This window comes from Leucoraja erinacea, chromosome 23 (assembly GCF_028641065.1).
Source record: "Leucoraja erinacea ecotype New England chromosome 23, Leri_hhj_1, whole genome shotgun sequence".
In the NCBI taxonomy this organism is placed as follows: Eukaryota; Metazoa; Chordata; class Chondrichthyes; order Rajiformes; family Rajidae; genus Leucoraja; species Leucoraja erinaceus.
The window spans coordinates 27,871,020-27,898,109 of NC_073399.1; the positions used below are offsets into that span (position 1 = coordinate 27,871,020).

At 43.9% G+C, this 27,090-nt stretch overlaps 1 protein-coding gene across 3 annotated transcripts; it reads left to right on the plus strand.

Annotated features, from left to right (window-relative positions):
- LOC129708431 (monocarboxylate transporter 4-like) lies at positions 1 to 26,828 on the plus strand. 3 transcript variants are annotated; one of them, XM_055654180.1, is made up of 6 exons: positions 1 to 26; positions 10,221 to 10,314; positions 17,833 to 18,070; positions 20,712 to 20,855; positions 22,655 to 23,434; positions 24,643 to 26,828. In XM_055654180.1, the coding sequence occupies exons 3-6, from the start codon at positions 17,848 to 17,850 to the stop codon at positions 24,921 to 24,923; spliced, it is 1,428 nt and encodes a 475-aa protein (XP_055510155.1). In that variant the 5' UTR covers positions 1 to 26; positions 10,221 to 10,314; positions 17,833 to 17,847; the 3' UTR covers positions 24,924 to 26,828. The 3 variants fall into 3 exon arrangements, with proteins under 3 accessions (XP_055510155.1, XP_055510156.1, XP_055510157.1); XM_055654181.1 differs by lacking the exon at positions 1 to 26 and adding an exon at positions 1,831 to 1,859; XM_055654182.1 differs by lacking the exon at positions 1 to 26 and having other exon boundaries at positions 17,813 to 18,070.
- Positions 26,829 to 27,090: the final 262 nt, after the last annotated feature.

Here is a 27,090-nt window from a genome sequence, read left to right on the forward strand (position 1 = left end):
TCGAGTGACCAGGGATTCCAGTCAAGGTAAGGATCACAGCACAAGAGCTGGCCCGGCCAGGCCAGGCCAAAATCAACACCTATTTTATAATTCAGAGCAGCATAGGAGATATACATTTAAGGAGATGTACTGAATATACAAATTTAAAGAGATATCACTTTTGCAACTATATCTGGAATATATTGGTGGGGATGTTGAATATTCTCAGTTTAATCGTATAATCTGAGTTTGCTTGGGGCACTTATTGGCAGAGAATTAGATTACATGCCTGTTTCAGGCACGAGTTTAAGGCTGGCTGTGGGTTCAGGAAATAAAGATACCCAAACTAAATGTCTGCTGCTGCCGCTTGTGTTCAGAGTACGTATGTGTGCCTTTTTCAAATGTGAAAGCGTGTGTTTATTTGGGAGGGAGGACGGTGACAAAGCGTAGAGCGTACGTGCGAGCGGCAAATGACGATGGAGGCGAGGGTTGAGAGCGATCTGCCCGTGTTCGGGGGGTTAGTGATGGGGAGAAATACAAGCGGCGTGGAAAGGGACATTCCCTGCAGCGCTCATTTACTTCATTGAATTTCGTCATCTCCACCATAACCCCCTTCGCCTTCATGGATTTCCCCGCTTTGAACCTTGCTCGACTAACTGACTCACCTACTCTCTACGTGCACCTATCGTTCGTTCCTCATGCGCTGAATTATCCATTAGCAGAACACCCGGACCCGGCCGCCCTTCAACGCAAATCAAGTGTTGTAGTTGAAATGCATAAATTGCTTAACCTTCATTTAAATAACGTCTGCTCCATTTTGCGCCAGAAAATGCACTGCCTTGCCATTACTTCTGGGCATCTGGTGTCCAACTGATACTAACTAAATTAGATGCTAGAATATGTAGCCCCCTAATATTTTATCCGGTCAAACAATGTATTCTTGCCCCCAGAATGTAGCGTCCCGGGACGGGAATTTCTATTTGGCTAAATTCCAGGAATGGTAATTTGCGTTAAAGAAACTTAGTAGTCAACTTCTGCCTTGAAACGTTGCTTGTTTTTAGGACAGATTAAGATCGGGCTGTGTGTCTGTGTGTGTTTGCGTGCTGGAGATAGATGGCCACTTTTATTTAATGAGTTGAAATATTCCAGGTTGTTGGCTAGAGGGATGTTCCGTGCGCGGTTGTAGGGGGGCCCACTCCCTATGGACATCCGGTGACCATCCCCATTGTGTGGCCGGCTGCACCCAGGCGTGGACTTGAATCACGTCTCTCACGTCCTCCTGCAGTGGAGCGATGTTGTGTTTCACCTACTTCCCCTCCCACTGTGTCTTTCTCCCCCATCCCCACCTCACCAGATATCTGATCACTGGGGCCCAACACTGCATTCCAAAAGCGCCCAGGACTCAACAATTAACACCCACCGAAATAATTTCGCCCTACACGTTGTTGTGGGGCTGTTGGTTTCAGTCATACCTGGGGGGGAAAGTGGGGGGGCCAGGGGAGTGTTTCAGTGGCTAAAGAATGGGTAAGGAGATAGGGTAAGGAGAGGAGTGGAATACAGTGCCTTTTCTAAAGCGACTTGCTTTTATATACACACACAGTCAAATGTTTCCGCTCTCTCCCGCCCCCTTTCAAGATGAATTGACTACGTTTTCTATTTAAAATTATACCAGTACAACCTGTTGATCAAACGTGAAGAAAACGGGGATTTACACCAATCGGGCGACATTCGCATCACGAGGTCTAATTAGTTGGAAGGATTGACTGAGACGGGGCTTGTGGTTTCCCTGTATAAACTGTGTCTACTATGCGGATGTGGCTTGGTTTCATTGTATTGCAGTCGTGGAGTACGTGCATGCAGCCTAGTCAGTTGTGGATTAGGTAATTTACATTCTTGACCTTTTTTCCCTGTCACTCTGTCTAAATCTCTCCGTGCCGTTAGCCGACACTCTGAGCCAAGGAGATTTAAATATTTTGCTCCCATTTTTTTTTTTTGCTCCATTTGGCAACAGTACAAACCTGGTTGGATGTTGGGCTTGAAGTGGCACCGACTAGTTTACAGTTTAATACGAAGTATTTCTGTCGCAGTTTATCACAGATTTAAAATCTTAGTGCAACTGGTGTTTAAAAAAAATGTTTGAGGTGATTAACATAAGTAATAAACTGGCACCGTTGTATTTAATCAGACCCCCCACCCCTCCCCCAAGAACTTATTTATCAGACCATTTTATTTGTCTGGTTGTTAAAGTCTATTTTTTACATGAAATGTTTAATGTGACTTGGTGTTGAAACTGGATGATTTCTGCTGGAAGATTGTCCTTAAATGGTCAGGTTTGTCATGAATGCATCAAGCTTGTTATTTCAGTCGGACACCATAGCTCTGTGGGGAGGGTGCAAAAAGAGAGATTGATTTTCAAACTAGTGTCTGAGATTGGGAAATCTGGTTTGCATACGAGGTAAACTGGTTGAATTTATGTTGCTTTTTCAATTGGTTTGGTAACAGCATCTTAGCAGTGGTAAAACTAACACATGAAGATACTTCAAGTGTTACGGAAGAGCAAGAAGCTTGCAAATGCTAGCCTGTGTCAGAATTCTCTTCGAACTTGGTGCTGACAGAAACATGGTTATCTTGAAAATGCTTATTCCTGTCATGGAAAAACAAGGAGCGCAAACAGGATTTCAGAAGAGAAGATGGTGGAAATAATCTGGTTGTGCTTGATTTGGCTGGAGGGGGGGAAAATAGAGAAAGCATTTCAAATCTACTGCCCTCACTTGCAACATTTGTGATGAGGATGTCAAAGACTGTAAGGGCATAGCTTTATAGTAAGAGGGGCAAAGCTTAAGGGAAACGTGTGGGGATGTTTTATTACAGAGGGTAATGAGCACCTGGAACACATTGCCAGAGGTGGAGGCAGATACAATAGATGCTTTTGAGGCCTTTAGTTCGGCACATGGATATGCAGGGAATAGAGAGATATGGATCACGTGCAGGCAGAGGAGATTAGTTTAACTTGCCTTTATGTTTGGCACAAACAAGAGGAGGGGGGGGGTTGCATTTTTGGTTAAGGAGGATATCACGGCTGTGTTCAGAGGTGACATTACGGACAGTTTGTCCAGTGAGGCTATATGGGTGGAGCTGAAGAACAAGAAAGGGATGATCACCTTGTTAGGGGTGTACCACAGACCCCCAAATAGTCAATGGGAATTAGAAGAGCAAATGTGCTGGGAGATTGCAGAGAGCTGCAGGTCAAATAAGGTTAGTAGGGGATTTCAACTTTCCCAATATAGACTGGAAAAATCAAAGCATGAAGGGTTTAGATGGGGTGCAATTCCTCAAAAGTGTTCAAGAGAGTTTTCTTAAACAGTATGTGGAGGACCCCACACGTTTAAAGTACAACGCTGGATCTAGTATTCAGAAATTGGGAAAGGTGTTAATGAAGTGTGTGTGAAGTGTGTTTTGGGACCAGTGACCACAGTTCGATTAGGTTTAAGATGGATATGGATCGGGACGGAGAGGGTCCATGTGTTGAGGCCACTGGCTTTTGGTCTGTGGGGGCCAGCAGCATGTTTGTCATTTCTACTTTTTTTGTGTTTTTATTTTTAATATAGTGTGTCCAAATGTGTGTTTTAATGTCCCTTGGTGTGTCTTGTAAGGGGGAACCGCTTTTGGTCGCCTCCTCTGCGGAGAGGCGACTTTTTCCATGTCTCCTCCCTCGCGGCCTAACACCATGGATTGGTGCGGCCTTTCCCGGAGTCGGGCCCGGATTTTCAGCAGCGGGCGCAGCGTGGATTTCTCATCGCGGAGCAGGCGAGCCCTTGCCGGGGTCGCCAGGAGGGAGTGCTCTGATCGCTGGCCCCCGGCTTATAACATCCTGAAGCTGTGGTCTGCAGAGCTTCTAGCCGCGGGCGCGGAATCTAAAGCCTGGGACCCCTCGCTAGGGATCGTTGGAGAAGAGCTCCGACCGCAGGCCCGTGGCCGATAACATCCTGAAGGCGCGGCGTGGACTTGACATCTGGAGCCTGGGTTCCCTTGCTGGGGACAGCCAGAGAAGAGCTCCAGCCTGCAGCCTACAACATCCTGAAGCTGTGGTCTCCGGTAAGGAAGCACCGATTTGGGACTTACCATCCCAATGAGAGGGCCTGTACATCCGGCTGCCCGCAGCGGTGAGGTTTATGGCCCTGACCACGGGAGAGCAATGGAGGAGGACTGACTGTAGTTTGTGCCTTCCACTACAGTGAAGAATGCTGTGGTGGATGTTTGTGTTAAATTTTATTGTCTATTGTGTGTTCTTTTTTGATTGTACCACTGCTGGCAAATTCATTTCACTCCACTTTGTTGTGTATGTGATGAATAAAACTGATTAATTGATTGACTTTGAGGGTATGAGAGAAGGTCTCACTCAAGTTGACTGGAGCAGGTTATTTGAGGGAAAAGGAACATCGGCAAGGTGGGATGTTTTTAAAACTACAGAAGAGAGCTCGGGATGTGTACGTCCCCGTTAGAGTGAAGGGCAAAGCAGACAAACGTAAGGAGGCTTGGCTGACGAGGGAAATTGAGACATTTGTCAAAAACTAGGATGCATGGAACAGGCATAGATAGCTGGGATGAAATGTATCCCTGGAGGAGTTTTGGGAACCAAGGAGCAAACTAAAAAAACAGATCAGATGGGCAAAAAGGGGCCAGGAGATAGCATAAAAGACAATCCCAAAAGATTTTATTAATAGTAATAGTAGGCCCCCTTCGGTCATGACTGACCATGGGTGATGCACCCTGGTCGGATGCAAACCTGGGCGAGGCTAGGCATATGGAGGACGGGCTGTTGCCCATGCAGCAAGTCGCCCCTCTCCATGTCACTGATCGATCCAAAGGAACAGCAGGGCCGTTACAGTTTGACACCAGCGCCGTTGCAGGAGCTGCCAGAGCGAGGTTGTAGACAACGACGAACTGCCTTAGGGGCTCCGACTCCGGATTTTCTTGAGGTTTACTCCAGGAGCCTTTTCCATGACTGGGTATGGCCACAAGGCAGTGGAGGTTTTAAATCAGTTTTCCCTCTCCTCGATGGACCCGCCTTCCCAGGCCTACGAGCCCCATCTGCCCGAGACTCGTGGGGGCGGGAGCGTCTACCTTCCCGTGCAGGTCTATAGCACCTGCCCACTGCAAATACATTAAGGGGAAAAGGGTAACTAGAGAGAGAGAGAGAGTGGGACTTCTCAGGAATAAAAGCGGTCACCTCTGTGTGGAGCCACAGGAGTTGGGCAAGGTCCTCAACGAGTAGTATTTATCGAGGAGAAAGAAAGTAGGACGGATATTGGAGCAATAACTGGAAGTGTCACGAGAGCAGTCAGGGTTACCATTGAGGAAATACTGAAGGTACTGTCGTGTTTTAAGGTTGACAAACCTCCGGGGCCTGGCCAGATACATCTGAGGACGTTGCAGGAAACTAGAGAGGAAATTGCGTGAGCCCTGGTTGAAATTTATGAGTCGTCCTTAAATACAGGAGAGGTGCCGGAGGATTGTTGGGTGGCAAATGTTGTGCCTCTTTTCAAGAAGGGCTGCAGGGAAAATGCTGGGAACTATAGGCCGATGAGCTTAAGATCTGTAGTTGGTAAGTTACTGGAGAGTATTCCGAGGGATAGGATATAAACAGGCATTTGGATGGGCAAGGGCTGATTAGGGACAGTCAGCACGGTTGTGTGTGTGTGGGAGGTCATGTCTCACAAATTTTTAAAACATTTTTTTGAAGGCGTGATCGAAAATGTTGATGAAGGCAGAGCTGTAGATGTTGTGTACGGCAAGGTGCTGCATGGTAGACTGTTATGGAAGGTTAGATCGTATAGGATCCAAGGAGAGATAGCTGAATAGATTGCAAATTGGCTCCATGGAAGGAAGCGGAGGGTAATGGTGGAAGGTTGCTGTGCCAACTGGATGCCGGTGACTAGTGAGCCACAGGGTTCGGTGCTGGGCCCATTGCTGTTTGTCATCTACATCGATGATTTGGATGAGAACATACAGGGCAAGATTATGCTGATGATGCAAAAGTGAGTGGTTTTGCAGACAGTGAAGATGGTTGTGAACGATTGCAGCAGGATCGGGATCGATTGACCAGGTGGGCGAAGGAATGGTTGATGGAATTTAATGCAGAGAAGTGTGCATTTGGGGAAGTGGAACAAGGACAGGACCCAGACAGTAAATGGGTAGTGTTGTAGAGCAGGTTACACAAAAAAGCTGGAGAAACTCAGCGGGTGCAGCAGCATCTATGGAGCGAAGGAAATAGGCAACGTTTCGGGCCGAAACCCTTGTAGAGCAGATGGATCTAGGAGTACAAGTGCATGGTTCCATGAAGGTAGAGTCGCAGGTAGATAAGGTGGTCAAAAAGGCTTATGGCACGTGGGCCTTCAGTAAGAGTATTGAGTATAGAAGTTGGGAGGTCATGTTGCAGTTGTATAAGATGTTGGTGAGACCGCATTAGAATATTGTGTTCAGTTCTGGGCACCATGTTCTAGGAAAGATATTGTCAAGCTTGAAAGGGTTCAGAAAAGATGTTGCCAGGACTAAAGGGTGTGAGCTATAGAGAGAGATTGAGTAGGCTGGGTCTCTATTCCATGGAGTGTAGGAGGTTGAGGGGAGATCTTATAGAGGTATATAAAATCAGGCAAAGAATAGATCGGGTAGATGTACCCGATCGTAGGGGAAGGGGAAAAGACTTAATAGGAATCAGAGGGGTAACTTTTTCACACAGAGGGTGGTGAGTGTATGGAACAAGCTGCCAGAGGGGGTAATTGAGGCTGGGGCTATCCCATTGTTTAAGAAACAGTTGGACAGGTACATGGATAAGATGGGTTTGAAGGGTTATGGACAAAGCACAAGCAAGTGGTACATTGTTACCCGGTGTGAGCGAGTTGGGCTGAAGGGCCTGTTCCCACGCTGTATGACTATGACATTGTGGGCTGAAGGACCTGTGCTGTTCTGTGCTACACTGAATGCAATTGGCAATTTGGGTGAGATTTGTTCAACATTGCTGTTGATTTGAGTGAATTTGGTATAGGTTGACAATATTGATTGAATGAGCCCTGTTTCTAATGCTTTGTTTTTCAGAATTCAAAACATTTTGCAGTTAAAGGTTTCAGCATATTGTGTACGGTTGTTAATGCGTGAATTGCTGCTAAAAAGGGGAACTGAGCACAAAAGCATTCTGGTCACACTAAGGCTTTGTTTACCCTAGTAAATAGATTACTTTCCAGCTGGGGCCCCATTTTAATGATGGTGGTACATCTCACTATGGATACGTATTGTTAGTTTAATCAAAGTTAAAGTGCAGTCACATCAATGTTGAAAGCTTAAGTGCCAATTCCTTAATTGGGTGCTTCTCTGAAGAAACTATGTCAGGCAGAGCAAGAATTGGATATTACTGGCCCACCGACCTTAGTTTTGTGAAAATTAAATAAAGGATAGATGTTAAAAGTTACTCGGTGTTGGGTAGCTTCTGTGGAAAGAGTGATAATGTTTCCGATCTGAATGGGGATGGATGGAAAATCAAAGGGAATGTCTCAATAGGAGAGAGGCAACAACATAAGCAATGAAATGGTAAAATACAAAGTGCTGGAGTAACTCAGCGGGTTAGGCAGCACTTGTAGAAGACTGTTTTGTGTTCGGACTAGGGTCCGGACCTGAAACATCAGCTATCCGTGTTGTCCAGAGATGCAGCCATGAGTTACTCCAGCACTTTTTTTTTGTAAACCACATCAGCAGTTCCTTGTGTCAATGAAATTAAGGCAGTTAGATAGTGAGCACACTTGAGGAAAATGGTTTGCGACACATGTGAGGTGTAAAGGGACCTGACCTTTGATAGCTGGCGTGAGCAATCTGAAAGTGGGGGAGCTGGAGGGTGATGCTATTTGGCCAGAGACTTTAAAATCGACTTGGAAACATTGCAAGAGCTTGGCATATCTTGTGCTTGTGTCGGGCAGTATAAGCTGATGCTTTGGGGATTTTATGGTTTGCGGTCCTAGGTCACAGGGCAGTAAAATCAGGACAAAGGATGAAGTCAAAAGGCAGCTGGTAGAAGATAAATTGAAGGAAGGCTATGGGAATAAAAGGTCCCTGTGCTTCGTCCTTTCCCCCTCCCCCTCCCCAATAAAATAACATCGCTGGTGAGTTTCAATTAGTGAAACACAATTCAAAATCTCATCCTCTTATTGCAGCGCACAGCTCACGGGTATTGAAAACTGGTGAAATGTTTGTGTGAGATGAAATTTGAGGCATAAAGAAATTTCTTATTGTATAAGAAATACACAAGTGCTAATTTATCAGTAGATCATTTTCCAGTCCGAATGCATCAAGTATATGATTAAAGTTGCATCATATATATATGTGTCATTTACTGAAATTGTTTTGCACCGTGATTTGTAGTTGCCCATAAAATCTATAATTAATGCCAGTGCCAAATAAATTTGCAGGCCTCGCTCCACAGCTCATGGCTAACTTTGATGACCCCTGGCAACCAGCAGTGGGATTGTGATGCATAATTAATGAAGCCCACCATTTGCAGATGCTATGCATTTCATCAATGTGCTGTTATCAACATTGTAGCGTCTATGTCAGCCGCAGTAGTAGAGTGTTACACTTGCGTTAAAGCTGCCCTATGCTGAACCCACCCCACCTCCTTAAAGGAGAGGTACACTGTGGTTGGAACAGCAATAGGGCGAGAAGTCAAATTGATCTAACAAGCAGTAAGGCATGTGATGATGTTGGGAATAAGTGTGGTGGGGGGGTTGTCAAGGATTTCAGATCTTGCACGAGGGGATGTGGAGGAAGAGATGGAAAGTACAAGAGGGATTTCTGTATCTTCAAGCATTTGGGCGCATGCTGTGCAGGTGGTGTGAATAGTGAGCACATTTAAACTGTTCCTTCCTTTGTGACCTCTACAAGATTGATTGCTAAAATTCCTGCTGCGTCATTTTCTATTTTTAAGCGGAGCTGAGTGCCCAACCGTTTCAATACACATCCTTTACTATAGTAGATTTCGGGCAGGATTTTCCCAGGCTGAGCCTGGGGGGCTGTCCCGAGGGATGCGCTCCTTCGGCAGCTTACTTGGGTTCAGAACAAAGATACTAGAGCATTTGGTTCAGAGCGCTCAGTCACCCTCCACAATTATGTACAACACAGAACTTGAGATAATTTCACCGGTTTTTAACCGTTAACAAAGTACGTGTTCTTACCTGTTTAAAAAACGCCAAAATGGTTAATTTCTGCGCTGTAAATAATTGTGGAAATCAGGGTAACGGTAATAGGATAATGAGAGACATTTATCCTACTTCAGAATTCCAAAAGTGAGGAGAAATGATGGCAGAGAGAAGCAACAGGTAAAGGGACAACGACAGCTAAAGTGGTTGATGAACATTGGCCGTGCAGGTATCAAGATTGAAAATATTGGGAATTTTCACGCTTGCTCGCTGCATTTCATCAACGGTAAGGCATTATTTGTGTTTTTTCTTGATTCCTTTGGTATCTAAAAATGTAAAAACCCACCTGAGAACCATCAGCGATTTTTAAATTTTACAACCGGATTTATCACTTCCTGAAACTTTTTAGAAGCGATTATTCCTGAAGCGATTATTCCCATTTTCAATCTCGATATCTGCACGGCCAATGTTCGCCAACCACTTTTGCTGTTGTCCCTTCAGCTCTCGCTTCTCTCTACCATAATTTCTTCTCACTTTTGGAATTCTGAAGTAGGATAAATGTCTCTCTGATTTCCACAATTATTTACAGCGCAAATTGACCATTTGGGCGTTTTTTTAACAGGTAAGAAAGTACTTGTTTCGTGTATTAACAGCGTATGCAGTAGGCTGCCATGTCCTTCACATGGATTGAGCTGCTCTGTGCGTCACGCCCTTTGACCCGATGACCTTGCCTGCAACCCCCCTATAGCTGTTTTTAAAATAGATTTTAAAATTTGGACTACCGTGTCAACTAACATATTGCATATGGGAGGTACACAAAAATGCTGGAGAAACTCAGCGGGTGCAGCAGCATCTATGGAGCGAAGGAAATGGGCGATGTTTCGGGCCGAAACCCTTCTTCAGACTGCATATGGGACTCGCTTCGATGAGGCAACTTGGTTGGCATGGGTGAATTGGGCCAAAGGACAAGTTCCATGCTGTATGACTATTTACTAAATGTTGTACCACTCGAGCATGGATACATTTGAATACTTTTTTTTCCTTGTATTCCTTCTTCAGATCTCCTGTACAAATAATCAGCACACATTCTCGGAGGTAATTGGTTGCCTGACTGCGAGCTTCTACCTGCGTGGCACACCGCATCCTCTAGGAGGTACATAGATGTTGCTTGGAATTGTTCTACCCTAGATTATTATTTTTTTTTCATTATGGGAACATCTAGCTCTCATTCTGTGTTTCCCCCAGATAAACTGGGGATAAATCTGACAACTGGGTGATCAACATGTGAGAAATTCCTATTGCTTTTGATGCCATGCTCACTTAAATCTCTCAGCCCAACCCTCTATTCTTTTCAACGCGTGTCTGCCCAGCATCCCCATGGATCTGTACTACTATTTCTCTCACTTTCTGTGGAAGCGAGTTTGAAAAGTGGTGTGAATGCAAATAAAGAAGTTTCCTCTGAATTTCCAATGGGATTTCTTGATGACGTAGATTTTAATGATGTCCTTCCCTGCAACTGGCATCTATTTATCCAAAATCCACATTAAAAATTAGATTATCCAACTGTGTTTTATTGGAGGAGAAATGAGACCCAGTTTTATTTACTTGCTTGATCTATATATACCCTCGCGTTGTGGTATTGTTCCAAATGTTCTCTTTGCCACTTTCCATATCCTCTTCATGGAATGCAGACCAAGATAATCATAGTCATTGAGCTGTACCTGCACGGAAACTTGTCCATGCTAACTAAATTGGCATGCTGAGCTAGTCCCACTTCATAGAGTCGTACAGCACGGAACAGGCCCATCTAATCCCTTAACATTGTGTCAGTCCCAGTCAATATTAAGGAATAATATCAAGTTTAACCTGAACTTAACCATTGAATCCTTTCGGGTCACTTCTGGTAGATCAGTTTGATTAAAATTTAAAAGGATTTAGCCTTTTGCCCATGCTTGTATTATTTTGAACATATCGTTATTCAGTTTTGACTGTTTGAATGCAGAATGGGTTATTCAGCAGTTGAAAGAACGAAAAAGGGTCTTGGCCCAAAATGTCACCCATTCCTTCTCTCCAGATATGTTGCCTGACCCTCTGAGTTACTCCAGCATTTTACGCCTTCCGTTGAAACTGAACGCTTGATTACAAACATCACCAGCTATAGGTTTACAACAAAGACCTTTATTTAATCTTATTATTAACCTGTGATTGCTTTGTACTAAGTTAAATGTTCATGTTTCCAAAACCAAAAAATTCTGCTAACTCTAAAAATGCTTGACAGCACCTAACTACATGGATAAAATATTTACATAAATTATTCTAATGACCCCTGAGTTTAACTAGTCGCTTGATAAAATGTTTAGCGTGGACTCACTAAATTAGCATAACTTTTTTTATCTCCAGTCTTTATCCACCCATCTGTCGAACCAACCCCCCCCTCGAAATATTCACCTATCACTTGCCAGGCTTTGTCTTGCCCCAACCTCCTTTCCAACTTTCACCCCCACTCACCCCACAATTAGTCTGAAGAAGTGTCCCGCCCAAAAGGTCACCTATCTGTGTCCAGCAGAAATACTGCCTGACCCACTGAGTTACTCCAGCATCTTTTTGTAAAGCAGAGTTACTGTTGAAATTGTCAAGTTGTACTCGTGTTTAGAATGGCAGCCAGGTTGAACGCAGTGAAGAATTTGAAGCCATTTTGTCAGGGTGGTTAATGTTAAATGTGCAGCTGGTTTGTGCAGCTATTCTGACAATGAAAAATGTATTTCAAGTGTCCACATGTCCTGTCAAACTGACAGTCGGAATGCCATTGGAAAGGTTCAATATTTCATACGACCGATCCTGTTTCATCTCGTGCTTAGAATCTATTGTAAAGTGGCTGTAATTTGATCAGCCTTGAGAGTGCCCGGAGAAAAGCCTCGTTTTTAAAGGCAGTGATCTTGTAACTGGTGCAGTAAAACGTCCAGGATCACCAGTTAATTCATTTTTAAATTAAGAAATACAGGAAAGCTTTAACATTAACAACTTAAATATAACATTTGCAGAATAAAGGTTGATAAGACAAAACTATTTGAACTCTGCAGTGAAACCTGAAGGTTAATGAAGGTCACTTGGTGAATGACAGGGTTAACTTTCAGAACTGAACTCAAACATGCTCACCCTTCTGATGGAGCAGTGAGCTCTGACAATAACTAAGCGTTCAAAGTTCAACTGCTGAATAACTCATTCTGCGGACTCTATCTGAGATACTTTGTTGGATAAGCTTGCAGGATTCACGCTAGTAACACTGTGTAAGGTATTTGCACTATCCTGTCACATTTCTAGATTAGTTACTTCTATAGGTGCAAATAGTTTGTTACAGAATCTCAAATCTCATTAAATTATCTGGATTGGGGAGTAACGTTCTTGTATGGCTGCAGGGACTAGCTAAATCCTCAGGCCCTATTTTCTCCAGGTTTCTCAGTTTCCCATGTCATTGAATCCTTGTGCTCTCAAATATGTTTGAACGGAGCTAGTTGTTCCCACACTAGGAGAACAGGAATGTAACTGGAGTTAAGTTCTGAAAGTTAACCCTGTCATTCACCAAGTGACCTTCATTAACCTTCAGGTTTCACTGCAGAGTTCAAATAGTTTCAGAAATGCAAAGCAGAAAGGTGCAGATGCTGGAAATGTGACCAAGATGTGAAAAATGCTTGAGATACTTAGCCTATCCGATACTTGGTCAGGAACATGGGTAGGAGGAGTTTGGATGGATATAGGTCCGGCACAGGCAAGTGGGACTAGCTCTGTTAGACTACGTGGTTTGTGCTTCTAACGCTATGATTCTGTCACTGTTCAGAAAGGTTGGGTTCTGCTTTGATGGTCAAAGCAGTTTTGTCGGGGAAGTGATAACCTATCCTAATTTTACCGTCCGTTAGCGTTTTTCCAAATCAATGTACTTTACTCCTTTGTTGTTTAGCACGTCCCACTTGCACTAGGTTTCGATCCTGAGCAAATCTCCTTGGAGCACTCTGTAATAATTGATAATAACTCCACTCTTCAGCACAAGGATATTTTTATTTGATATATGAATTATTGAGTGCTAGTGTTATTAAATCTGTGTATAGATCTATATATAGATCTTGACATGAAGGCGTAGTGAATAGTGGCTTGTGTGCGGCTTTTCAGATGGTTGGTATATTCCTTCAATTTGGGTAGAGCTGCTGCCTTACAGAGCCAGAGATGCAGTTCGGTCCTGACTACAGGTGCTTGTCTGTACAGTGTTTGTACATTCTCACTGTGACCACATGGGATTCCTTCCACATTCAATAGACAATAGGTGCAGGAGTAGACCATTCGGCCCTTCGAGCCACCACCGCCATTCAATGTGATCATGGCTGATCATTCCCATTCTACCCAAAGATGTGCAGGTTTGTAGGTTAATTGTCTTCTGTAAACTGACCGTAGTGTGTAGGATCGAACTATTATATGGGTGACTGTTGGTCAGTGCGGACTTGATGGAACTAAGGGCCTATTGGCATGCTATAATCTATAAACTGATCTAATTGCAGATAACTTGCTTGTTAATGCTATTCCGAAAGTTGGCTGCAATGGCTGCTGGGCATCTGTAACAATCGAACGCCTGCACTTTATAACAAGTTATCACTAACTATAAATAGGGTCTGGATGCAACCCAATATAGATCTGACCCCTTGCTGTTGTGGATGGCAATTCCATCTCTGGCACTCCAGAGCATGATGACAGAATCACTCAACAGAGCATATTGCAGTGCCAAGATAATTGGATTGCTGCACAAAGTAGTACAACGCTAGAATTTAGAAGATTGAGGGGGGATCTTATAGAAACGTACAAAATTCTTAAGGGGTTGGGACAGGCTAGATGCAGGAAAATTGTTCCCGATGTTGGGGAAGTCCAGGACAAGGGGTCACAATTTAAGGATAAAGGTTCCCCTTTATCCTTAAATCCTTTAGGACCGAAATGAGAAACATTTTTCACACAGTGGTGAATCTCTGGAACTCCCTTCTACAGAAGGTATTTGAGGTCAGTTCATTGGCTATATTTAAGAGGGAGTTGGATGTGGCCCTTGTGGCTAAAGGGATCAGGGGGTTTGGAGAGAGGGCAGGTACGGGATACTGAGTTGGATGATCAACCATGAATCGCGGTGCAGGCTCGAAGGACCGAATGGCCTACTCCTGCACTGTTATGCGCTCCCTCTGCTAGTGTTATAGGGTACTCACCTTTCTCTGTTTCTCTGTTAGGCGCACTCCCCTCCTGGTGAATGCTATGTACTTACCTTTCTCTGTTTCTCTCCCGAGTACAGGCCTCGTGGCTGTGAGTCTGGAATCAAGGGGTCAAAGGCTCCTGTACCCAATTGGCCAAGCTGCGTCAGGTGACGGGTGACTCATCTGAAGCTTAAATACCAGAGTTTCCCAGGATTCTCTCTCTTCTTCGTCGACCCTGACTTGTGAGCAGCCTGCTGGTGTGAGCTGAGGGAGGCCTGGCCACATGGCATAGAACTTTGTGTACTTTCACCATTACTTGTTAACAAATATTGAATTGGGATGGATAAGGGCTGACCTTGGTGTTTTCGGGTATTTCGTTTCAGGGTTATATTTCTTTAGGCAGGTTTTAGAGGTTCTAGGGGTATGATTCTCGCTTGGGGTGCGAGAGGTCCCGGGTTCAAATCCCGGACGAGCCCCAGTTTTGTTACGACTCCCGAATGCGGGTACTTCAGAGCCGCGTAACATAATTCAAAAACCAGGTTCAAGTTCAAAAATAGTTTTAATTATTCAATGGAACACAAAACCCAAACCTGATTTAAACAACCCAGTCAGGGATATAGATGGACTAACAAACAATTAAACAGTGCTCCAGCCAGCCACGTAATGGACCGTCGAACCAGTGACACCCAATTATAGTGTCAGCCCTTATCTGTCCCAATTCAATATTTGTTAACAAGTAATGGTGAAAGTACACAAAGTTCTATGCCATGTGGCCAGGCCTTCTGCAGCTCACACCAGCAGGCTGCTCACAAGTCGGGGTCGACGAAGAAGAGAGAGAGAATCCTGGGAGACTCTGGTATTTAAGCTTCAGATGAGTCGCATGATGCAGCTTGGCCAATCGGGTACAGGAGCCTTTAACCCCGTGAAGGCCTGGACTCGGGAGAAAACAGAAACAGGTGAGTACCCTATAACACCAGCAGAGGGAGCGCATAACATGCACCTATTTTCTATGTTTCTAACTCTATTTTTCCCATGGGACATGAAACTTGTAACCGTAGGGACAGGAACAGGCCCTTCAGCCCACAATGTCTGTGCCAAACACGACGCAAGTGACAAACTATATTGTGGTTATCTTCATTGAACAATGTAGCCAACGTTATCCCCTTTTAGGTGAGGCCAAGGTGAGATGCAGTCTGCTCCACCATTAAATGGACTCCAAGATGTGCTGGCCTGAGACGTGAATGATGTGTAGCAGCATGCCATTCCAATGCTTATAAAGTTCTTAACCAAATATCATGCCTCTTGCATCATTTAAAATCTCCTGTGATCAGCATGGCGAGTTGGACCAAAGGGCCTGTTTTTATGCTGTACAAATCCAGTGTTTACATATTCTCCCAACAGAAAAATCAAGATATGAACATTCATTATTTTCCGCTTTTTAGAGGTTAAACAATGAGATGAACAAATTCTACTCTTATGCTTGGCTACAAAATCCAAATTCTTAACTTGTTTTCAGTTTTCCAATCCAAAAAATATCTAATCAATTTTGTTCAGCAGTATTTTACTCTAATAAATTACTGATCTATTTTAACCATGCTTGTAATTTTTGTTTTTGCAAAAAAATGGTCACTGCAGTCTTGTTTCCACGACCTGTCATCCCCAATTATCATAGCTTGCCCACAATGATAGACAACTTGTGCAACTCTGTGCAAAAATAATTATCTATTGTCGTCAGAAGTACTCTGCAAAATTGGACGTGGACTTTATACACATTTGTTCGATGTATTTTTTTTCCTGAAAGCGAACTGATGAGTTATGGCCTCTCTCGGTAGACAATTCAAACAATTTGTAAATTAGAATGTCAGTCATACAGCACACAAACAGGCCCTTCGGCCCATCTCATCCCTGCCAACCGTCTAGGTTAGTCCCATTTACCTGTACCCAGCCCAATGTCCCCAAACCTTTCCGATCCATGTACCTGTCCTCTTAATGAATTTTAAATTGTGGGGTTGGTTGATTTCCATGACCAAACTTGGAAAGGAGTTCACAATTGTTAAAGCTAAATTTAATTTGTACAGTGGAGCAGCCCCAGTCACTGTCTTTCAGCTGACCCAGACACCGACATAAAAAAATCACGCGAAAAAGCCGTGTTCCGCTTTGTATTCTCAGCATGAAGCCCGCGGCCACAGGGTGAAGCATCTTCATCTCTTCTCAGGCTCTAGATGAGTTCTTGCAACACATAGCAAATGCAGTACTTTTGAATAATATAGCAAAAATATATAATGATTAGTTAGTCCACTGGCAATAGGGGATATGGACGGACATAGTCCTAAAGCAGGGAATTGGAAATAGACACAAAATGCTGGCGTAACTCAGCAGGACAGGCAGCACCTCTCGAGAGAAGGAATTAGTGACTTTTCAGGGACGAGACCCTTCTTCAATTGGAAGGACTGTTTGCATACAGTTAGTAGAGCATTGAAAACATTAGCAAAAAAAAAACTCCAGGTTAAATGAATCACAACTTTGATGGAGGGAGTATACTTGGACATGGATACGCAATGCAATTCTAATGTAGTTTGAAGTGAGCATTTGCTGCCATTAAATTTTAATTATAAATATTTGTGTGCACATTTTTTGTACATTGAAACACCGACATGATAATTGTACTCTAGGAAATTTTTATTAAGGCAAGGATACACCAATCCAAAATATGTTTGTATATTTCTGGAGTAGGAGGAAGTACACTTGTATATGCCTCCCCCTTCTCCGCTACTCATCAATTAAGTCACAAACTTGATCTCATCTGCATAAATATATACACATATACACAAATGTATACATACATATATCCATACACAAGCCACATGCATACATACATACATATATGCATGCACACAAACATACATATAAGTTTTTAAACAATTATCCAAATTCTATGTACAACGCGAATATCACACTCAAACTAAAACGTAACCGTCGTCATAGTCCTTACTCATTTTTATACCTCTGGAAAATAATTTTTTTGCGCTTCTTAAACTGACTAATGTTTGTGCTTTGCTTGAGTTCCACATCCAAATCATTTAATTGATTGAATATAGCGAATGTTTGGGGTGATCTTCCACTCAACTGGTGGGAGAGAAGCAAACTCCTAGCGAAGTGACGTTTCTCCAGGCAGTGTCCTGAACTTTTCTGTTCTGAGCAGGAGAGTGCATGTAATTTCTATGTGGCTTAGAGCACTAATTTAAATGTTAAATTATGTCTGAACGAAAAAGCAACTCGGTACCCGAGTTCTTGCCCCAGCACATTAATAACAGGAATATTTCTCAAATATCTATCGCTGCTTATCTTAATCCTTTCTATTTTGGCATAGTTCACTTTGAACCCATTGTACAATAATTGCCGTGTGATTTAATGAATTATCAATGTTTTCAGCGATTTATTTTACTCTGCAGGTTTTGTCCTGAACCATGGGTGTGGTAGTAGCAGATGGTAAAGGCCCAAGAGCGGAAATCCCCGATGGTGGCTGGGGCTGGGCCGTTCTCATTGGCTGCTTTGTCATCACCGGATTCTCTTACGCTTTTCCGAAAGCCGTCAGCGTTTACTTCAAGGAACTAATCAAGGAGTTCCATATTGGGTACAGTGATACAGCATGGATCTCATCCATTGTGCTCGCCATGTTGTATGGAACAGGTCAGTCTTTACTGGGTAGTAACTGGATGTGATTCACTTTTATTCACAATCTAAATCTTAATTCGGAGCAATTTTTTTGAACTTTAGTGTTTAATAATGCATGTAACATGCAACCAAGAATTGTAACAGTTATACGGGCAGCACAGAGACGCAGTGATAGACTTGCAGTGTCACAGGGCCATAGACTTGGGATTGATTCTGATTACGGGCGCTGTCTGTACGGAGTTTGCACGTTCTCCCTGTGACCGCGTGGGCTTTTTTCTGGCTGCTGTGGCTTCCTCCCACGTTCCAAAGACGCGCAGGTTTATAGGTTAATAATTGGCTTCTGTAAAGTGTTCCTCGTGTGTACATTAGAAGTAGTGTATGGGTGACAAGGGCTAGAGGTAAAAAGGAGACACGTCCCAAGTAAAAAGAGGAGTGAAATATGAAGCTGGAGGGAGGGTTATTGGCGGAAGGGGATAGGGTGGTGGGGAGGAGAAAGAATGGGGATGAGATAAATTGGGACTCTGTTATGGGAGTTGACTGTATGGATGAGGGGAAAGGAACAGGGTGAATGAGGTAGAGGGTAGGAGATAGTTGGAGAAATGTGTGAGTACGGTAGTGGGAGGGGCAGGGGAAAGAGAAGTGAGGTATTATATTACTTAATTAGAGAACCCTGGACGGTGTTCCGTTTTGTAGGCTATGTCGCTGTGGCAGAGAGTGCATGGATGTGGGTGTATGCAACAATTTGTGCGCAGCAGGTGTGGGAAGTGGGAAATGTTAAAAATGTAATAATTTTCTATATTTGCATGCAACTGCTTAACAGATTAATTTGAGGATTTAAATGTCTTGCTCAGTTCACGAGGCTTGCAGCTTGGGTTAAGTAGTGAACTTTGTCTGCAGCTGGTCTTAGAAACATAGAAAATAGGTGCAGGAGTAGGCCATTCGGCCCTTGGAGCCTGCACCGCCATTCAATATGATCATGGCTGATCATCCACTCAGTATCCTGTACCTGCCTTCTCTCCATACCCCCTGATCCCTTTAGCCACAAGGGCCACATCTAACTCCCACTTAAATATAGCCAATGAACTGGCCTCAACTACCTTCTGTGGTCTAGTCTATCAAGTCTTCATATGAAAGTCCTGACATCCCAGGAATCAGTCTGGTGAACCATCTCTGTACTCCCTCTATGGCAAGAATGTATTTCCTTAGATTAGGTCTTCCAGGCGCAGTGAGTGATCACTTGACCCTGGTGCAGTGAGTGTTAATGTTTCCCTTCCCCTGCCTTTACACTCACATGCACGTTGTGGCCAGGTCATGTAGGTAGTGACTGGGATAAATTCGATTGTCGCCTAAACAAATCGCCGTGTGGCGCAGGCCCTTAACAGTTTGTTCTTTTCATTGTTATTGTCTTTATTTTAATTGAGAAAACTAACAAAGAGAAAGGGACTTTCTCTTCTGAGAAACGGGTAGCACAGCTGGTCAAGCTGCTGCATCACAGCGCCAGAGACCCAGATTCAATCCTAACCACATGTGTTGTCTATCTGGAGTTGACACACTCTCCCTGTGATTGCGTAGGTCTCCTCTGGGTGCTCTGGTTTCCTCCCACATCCCAAATATGTGCCGAATTGTAATTTAATCGGCCTCTGTAAGATTTGCCCTGGTGTGCAGGGAGTGGATGAGAAATCGTGTTTCCATGATACAGCCGTGATACTGTGTGAATGTAAAAGCCCACCTCAAAGGCATTTCTTTTCATTATAATGTGAATGGGAACCAAAGACAAATTTGTTTTTCATAATGGTGCAGAAGTCAATTTCCAACAATTGACATGGGAAAGGGAAATGATCTTTGAGGGGTATTTTTTTCACTGAGAGTGGTGGGTATATGGAGTGAGCTGCCAGTGGAGGTAGATGGAGTGGCTACAATAACAACATTTGGAAGACACAAAGTGCTGGAGTAACTCGGTGGTTCTGGCAGCATCTCTGGAGAACATGGGGATAGGTGATGTTTCTGGTCGGGACCCTTCATCAAACTGCTGTTGTCTATCAATGTTCTCCAGAGATACTGTCTGACCAGCTGAGTTACTTCAGCACTTTGACATTTTATGTAAACCAGCATCTGTAGTTGCTATTACAACATTTAAAAGACGTTTGAACAGATATACGAATGGGGAAGGTTAGAGGGGGAGGGTTGGCAAGCTTGGGCTGAAGTAAATACTTGCAGATATGCAACACTTACCGATGGACCTTTCCTCCCCTTCTACAGGAACGATATCCAGTGTACCTGTCAATCGCTTTGGTTGTGTCCTGTGATGATGTCAAAAGCGAAAATGTAACTTTTTTTTAATAAAGCTATATACAGGTGCACAACCTTTTATCCGGAGTTCCAGAAACCGAAAAGCTCCGAAAACCGGCCATTTTTTCCAGATGTCGTCTGCGCCCACCAAAGCTCGCGTTTGGCGCCAAACTTGACCCAAAACGACCCACAGTCAACCCAGGTCTGTACTACTGGGCAAATGGGACTGGCTTCTTGGTCAGAGTGGAAGAGATGTAACAGATTAGATTAACTCTGACTTAAGTCTTCTACGCTAGGCAAACTTGTGCTGAATTAAATACTTGCAGATATGCAACTTACCTGACTGACCTTTCTCCCCTTCTACCAGGACCAATATCCAGTGTACTTGTCAATCGCTTTGGTTGTCGTCCCGTGATGATGGTGGGAGGTTTATTTGCATCAGCGGGTATGATCCTGGGGTCACTGTGCACCAGCATCATCCAGATCTACCTTACGGTTGGCGTTATGACTGGTAAGGAGTTGTTCAAGCTAAAATGTAATTTTTTATTTTTTTTTAAATAAAGCTATATACATGGATATTAGAAATCCGATCTGGGCCACTTGGGGAAAGGTTGAGGAACATCTGTAGGGAATGGTCCGTAAGTTCATTGCTGACCTGAAATGGTGATCGTAGTAAGGGTCAGCCAGACTAAAGAAGGGTTCAGACACGAGGCCTTGCCTACTCCTTTTCTCCAGAGATGCTGCCCTGACCCACTGAGTTACTCCAGCATTTAGTCTATCGTTTATTGTCACGTGTACAGAGTTATCGTGACTTTTGTTGCATGCGGGAAGACTATACACAATTGCAATCAAGCTGTCCACTGTGGTGTACAGATAAAGGGAATAACATTTTGTGCAAATTAAGTCGGGTAAATTGTCAGTTACTACCTTTTCATTTGGAAGGTAAAATCTTGTTATTGTCCACTTGCCGCGGTGTCACTGGTACCAAGAATCACACACATCTACAACACTACTTCACCTATGATAATGTCAAATTAACCTCCCTTGGGTAGCTTACAACCCAACAGTATGAACAATGAATTCTCCAATTTTATGTAACATCCCAATCAGCCCCCCCTTCCCTGTTTCCCTGTCTCCCACCTAGACAACGTTAATTTCTCCTAATATCCCCATCTCCATCCACCCGCTCTGGCTTCCCATTTCAGTCCCCTTTCCTTGACTCGCACCTTTTTATCTTTTCATCACTGGCCCTTTTCCAATCCATCTGCCAATTATACTCTTCCTTGCTGGTATCTGGCTATCACTTGCCAGTCTTTGTCCCACCCCACCTATCTCTTCCAGCTTTCTCCCCACTACTCATCAGTCCGAGGAAGTATCTAGACCTGGAACATCACCAATTCACGTCCTCCAGAAATGCTGCCTGACCCGAGTGTATTATACACAAAAATGCTGGAGAAACTCAGCGGGTGCAGCAGCATCTATGGAGAGAAGGAAATGGGTAACGCTTCGGGCCGAAACCGAAGGAAATGGGTAACTCCAGTATTATGTTTTTTTGTAAACCAACATCTGCAGTTCCTTGTCTGCAGAGATATCTTGATCGGTGCAGTGAGTTTGCCTTTGGCTCCAAACTCCAGTGCCCTTGCGCATTACAATTCTCATGTGGAAGGTTGTAAAAATAGCCTGCGCTGGGTCTAGTTGTCTAGTTAGAGTTGAAGATGCCGTTAGTGTTTGTACAGGCGGCAGAGCAACTGTATCCAGCCAATCGACCAAATTCCAATTTCTTATTGATCATCTTTTCACCAAAGATCAATATAGAATGAAAATGAGGATTTGAACTCGCAGGAAAGATTTAGGGGGAGATATACTATGATATTTAATACATCTGCATCCATGTATGCTTGCTTAAAATGTAACTGATTTCATTTAATTGTGAATAATCTCTCTCCTGATTACCCTAAAAGAAGTAATCAAAGGTGGTACAGTGATGCAAAGGGTAGTGCTGCTGCCCCAAAGTGCCAGAGACTCTGGTTTGATCCTGACCTCTGGTGCTGTCTGTGTGGAGTTTTCCCATTCTCCTTGTGACTGTGTGGGTTTCCTCCGGGTGCTCTAGTTTCCTTCCCACATTGTAAAGACGTGTGGGTTTGTAGATTAATTGGCTGTAAACTGTTCCTAGTGTGTAGGGAGTGGATGAGGAAGTGGGATAAACACAGAACTAGTGTGAACGGGTGATCGATGGTCGGCGTTGACTCGGTGGGCTGAAGCTTCCATGCTCGAAACTAAAACTAAACCAAACTTGTTTTTTTCTCCCAGGTCTGGGTTTGGCCTTGAACTTTCAACCATCTCTCATCATGATAAACCGCTACTTTGACAAGCGCCGGCCGTTAGCTAATGGCCTGACTGCAGCTGGGAGCCCCGTCTTTCTGTGTACCCTCTCACCGTTGGGCCAAGTACTGATCAAGACGTACGGGTGGCGAGGGGGCTTCCTCATCTTTGGGGGTCTGCTGCTCAACTGCTGTGCCTGTGCAGCTCTGATGAGACCACTGCGGCCAAGCGGCAAAGAGAAACCCCAGCTGAAAGAGGAGAAGGAGACACCAGTGAAGAAGCACAAAATGCAGCTGCTGGATTGCTCTGTTTTCAAGAACCGAGGTTTTCTCATTTACACCATCGCGGCGTCCGTCATGGTCTTTGGACTCTTTGTTCCTCCTGTCTTCGTCGTAAACTATGCAAAAGACTTGGGAATACCAGACACAGACGCTGCTTTCTTGTTATCCATCTTGGGATTCGTCGACATTTTCGCCCGCCCGCTCTGCGGTATTCTCGCGGGTACAAAGTTCATGCGCCCCCGATGTGTATATTTCTTTGGCTTTGCAATGCTCTTCAACGGGATCACTGATTTGGGCGGCTCCTTTGCTCACGATTATGTCGGACTGACAGTGTTCTGTATTTTCTTTGGAATGTCCTATGGAATGGTGGGCGCCCTGCAGTTCGAGGTGTTGATGGCCATTGTTGGAACCCAGCAGTTCCCCAGTGCGATCGGACTGGTGTTGTTGATGGAAGCCATGGCCGTGTTGGTAGGCCCACCAGGTGCTGGTAAGTACATGTGCACGCGTGTGCGAGCGTGTTCACTCCAACATTAACAAGAAACAAAGGTGGGGGGAAAATGTTTCAATGACACAAATGGGGGGCAGGGGGGAGGAAGGAAGGAAGGAAGAATCATAAATGTGATTCCAGCGAGTCTATTCACCAGAGCAATCAGGAGTGGAGATACCAGAAGCAAAAGCAAAGACTGGGAAGGGTAGATGCGGTGGAGTTGCAGACAATGAGGAAGGCAGTCAGAAGAAAAAGAGGGATATAGACCAGCTGCAGAATAGGTGGAGAAATGGCAGATGGGGTTTAACCTGGGGAAGTGCAAGGTGCTGCAAACTGGGAGGTTGAATTCAAGGAGGGAGTATACAGTTAATGGAAAAACCGTTGCAGGCATTGATTGCAGAGGGATAGAAACATAGAGTCCAAGTTCATCGGTCACTATGATGGCAATACAAGTAGATAGGGTGGTAAAGGTGGGATATGGAATGCTTGTTTTCATTGCTAGGGGCATTGATTGAGTAAGAGTCAGGAAGTCAAGATGCAACTATAGGAATTTGGTTGGGCTGCATTTGGAATATCGTGTGCAGTCCTGTTTGCCTCATTACAGGTAAGGTGTAGAAGCTTTGGAGGGTATGCAGAGGAGGTCTATCAGGATGCTGCCTGGATTAGAGGCTTTCAACTACAGGGAGAGGTTGGATAGACTTGAAATTGTTTTCTCTGCAACATTGGAGGTTGAGTGCAGATTTGTTTGAAGTATTTAAAATTATGAGTGGCATAGATAGGATAGACAGTCAGAACCTTTTCCCCCAGCATCAGAGGGCATAACAATGAGGTGCGAGGGAAAGTTTAATGGAATAGGCAGGGCAAGTTTTTACACACAGGTGGCAGGGCCTGGGATGCGCTGCCAGTGGTGGAGGTGGAGGCAGATACGATAGCGCTGTTTAAGAGGCACATGGATATGCAGGGAACGGAGAGATATGGATTATGTGCAGGCAGAAGAACTCCATTCAGCTAGGCATCATGTTTGACACAAACATTGGGCTAAAGACCTGTTTTTGTGCTGTAGTGTTATACGTTGCTGAGAATGATCTTGAATACCTGCTTTAACCATGTGGGGTTAAACTGTTTTTGCTTGAGCTGTTTGCTTGCATGAATGCTGGGTTTTGTGTGACGAAGGTATTAATTTTTCTTTTGCACTGTACCTGTTACAGGGAAACTGTTGGATTATACAAAGGTTTACAGGTATGTTTTTTACTTGGCTGGCACCGAGGTGCTCCTCTCGGCCCTGATACTGACTATCGGAAACTTTTTCTGCATAAGTGGGAAAGCTAAACCACCTGACACTGAGCCGAAGGACGCTGTGCAAGAGGCGAGGCCAGGGGAGCTGGACCAAGAGCAGGGAACTGTGGAATCTGTGGAAGTGGACCAGTTCCTGAAAAGCGACACGGAAGATAATGGGGAAATTGTGCCGACGCCCGAAACCAGCGTATGAATCTCCGAAGAGGAAGAAGAGAATGTTTACAAAAGTCAATAAGAAATGGAGTCTGTACATTTATTTAGGAATGTGAGGTATCTTCTTGTATTGGTGAGAGTAGTTTATTTAATGGTGCAGAATATTTTTGTGACTTTTGTTTTAATTTGCTGCCTTGCATTTGTCATTCAGTGTGTCTTTACAGAAAACGTTATTTGAATGTGGTCCAATGTGGGGATTGGAGTATCAAATCTACCCTGCGGTTCCACAAAGCTATAGAAATGGGAAAAGTGGCCAGATGTACAACCTACTCTCTGCTAACAATGTTGGTGACAACGGGACCCTTGTTAAGAAATTGTCCACAATTGAAAATGTCCGCAGTTTACTTGGCAGGAGGATTCCAGTTGTGAACCAGCATGGGTCAACTATCTTTAAAGGAAGCAGAGGTGAACCAGATACAAATAAGCTCCATCTGAAGTTCTAACCTAGTGTTTTATTTATCAATTAAGGAGGCAACTAAACTGCAAGTATGTACCGATCTTACAAGGCAATTAAAATAAAACTAGAACATTTTTTTAAATCTCCGTTATTAGTATTGGCTTGTTGCCATTGAAAAATGATCTTGCTATAATTTGTGCAGGTTAACATTCACACCACTGGAATATGAGATGGATATAATTACTATTATTAACATGGTGATTTTTTCACTGTATTAAAACAATATTTCTGTTTCTTTCCAAATAAGGAATGTCTGGCTAGATAATTGCTTTGTGAAACCTATAAGATTTCTTTTGATAGTGGCATTCAACATTGGGTGATTAGAAGGGGAAGCACAAAGCAGGGTTTAACTTGGGGACTGCATTGCTGTCATCAAAGGCATTCTAGTTTAAATGTATGAAAGGTAAGGTGATCCTTTGAAGCACTCGTACTATGGCATAGCCACATCTACAGGGAAGGTGACGACCTTTAGTTGTGGATGAGTGTGGGGTGTGTATGAAGATTCTTCAGTTGGGGCATCCAGTATAACACATCAGTAAATTATCTAAGGTACACATAAATGCTGGAGAAACTCAGCGGGTGCAGCAGCATCTATGGAGCGAAGGAAATAGGCCACGTTTCAGGCCGAAACCCTTCTTCAGACTGATCTAACCCACTACAGTGTCAAAGAATGGGATTGCCCTCAAACATTTCAAATTCCTATATCATGTAGTAAATTAATTTGAGCTAATTCCAGCAATTTATAGACAGAGAAACCAGACTATCGCTGGTGGTTGTAAAGCCTTTGCGTTTCTTAATAAATTTATGAGCATCTGGTAAAATTAGCCTTCCAGGGAGGAAGTCCCAAACCACCATCCCTAGTTCTTGAAGAAATGACCCCATTGTCAGCGCATCCTGGAGGATGCAATAAACCACAAGGCAAAACACAAAGTGCTGGATCAGCGGAGGGAATGGACACGTGCTGTTTCAAGGGTTGGGACCATCGGTCAGTCTATTCCGGCCACAAATATTGCCCGATCGACTGAGTTCTTCCAGTATTTTATGTTTTGCTCAAAATTCCAGTGTCTGCAGTTTCTTGTCGCCTGAGCAACAAACTCTATGGTGCTGTATCTGACCCCCTTGTCCATTCCATTCTGGGACACCTTATTTAAAATGGCTAGAAGTGAAAACGAGTAATGCTATTAATGTTCTGAGATTGACTGTTTCTAAAATGCTCTGAAGATAGTTGTATCAAAGAGACTCTTTACGTATACCTTTCTTCTTGGGTGCTTTAAAACATTTGACATATTCTCAGACTGGTGGAAGTGGTGGTCTTGCATGATTCCAATTCCTGAACAGCTGTTTAGAAACTTTTAAAAAATATATATATTTCTAAAATTAAATGCTCCAAATCTGCCAAATATGATTTAACACCTTTTTTAAACTTGTTCCTGTTTTGTGTTTTTATTTCAGTAAAAATTGACCATAAGGTTCTTCTGTTTGGACGTCTGGTCTGAGCAAGAACGTGCGTCTTTGCCATTCTTGCTTGTAACACTCACTCTCGGCTGTCTTCCCATTTACTCTTCTGTTGCAGCTCTTGCAAGATAGGCCTGTGTCTGGGCGGGCTGCCACACTGGCACACGAGACTCTTGCACTTGACCTAAGCACAGGCAGAGGAGGGATGATTAAAACTTGACCTCCTGCTTTAAGG

What these genes read in the sequence shown, in the direction of transcription:
- LOC129708431 (XM_055654180.1), top strand. Translation starts at nt 17,848, where the DNA reads ATGGGTGTGGTAGTAGCAGATGGTAAAGGCCCAAGAGCGGAAATCCCC. An exon ending in TACGGTTGGCGTTATGACTG is followed by an intron (nt 20,856 to 22,654) that starts GTAAGGAGTTGT and finishes TTTTTCTCCCAG; the next exon opens with GTCTGGGTTTGGCCTTGAAC. An exon ending in GGTAGGCCCACCAGGTGCTG is followed by an intron (nt 23,435 to 24,642) that starts GTAAGTACATGT and finishes TACCTGTTACAG; the next exon opens with GGAAACTGTTGGATTATACA.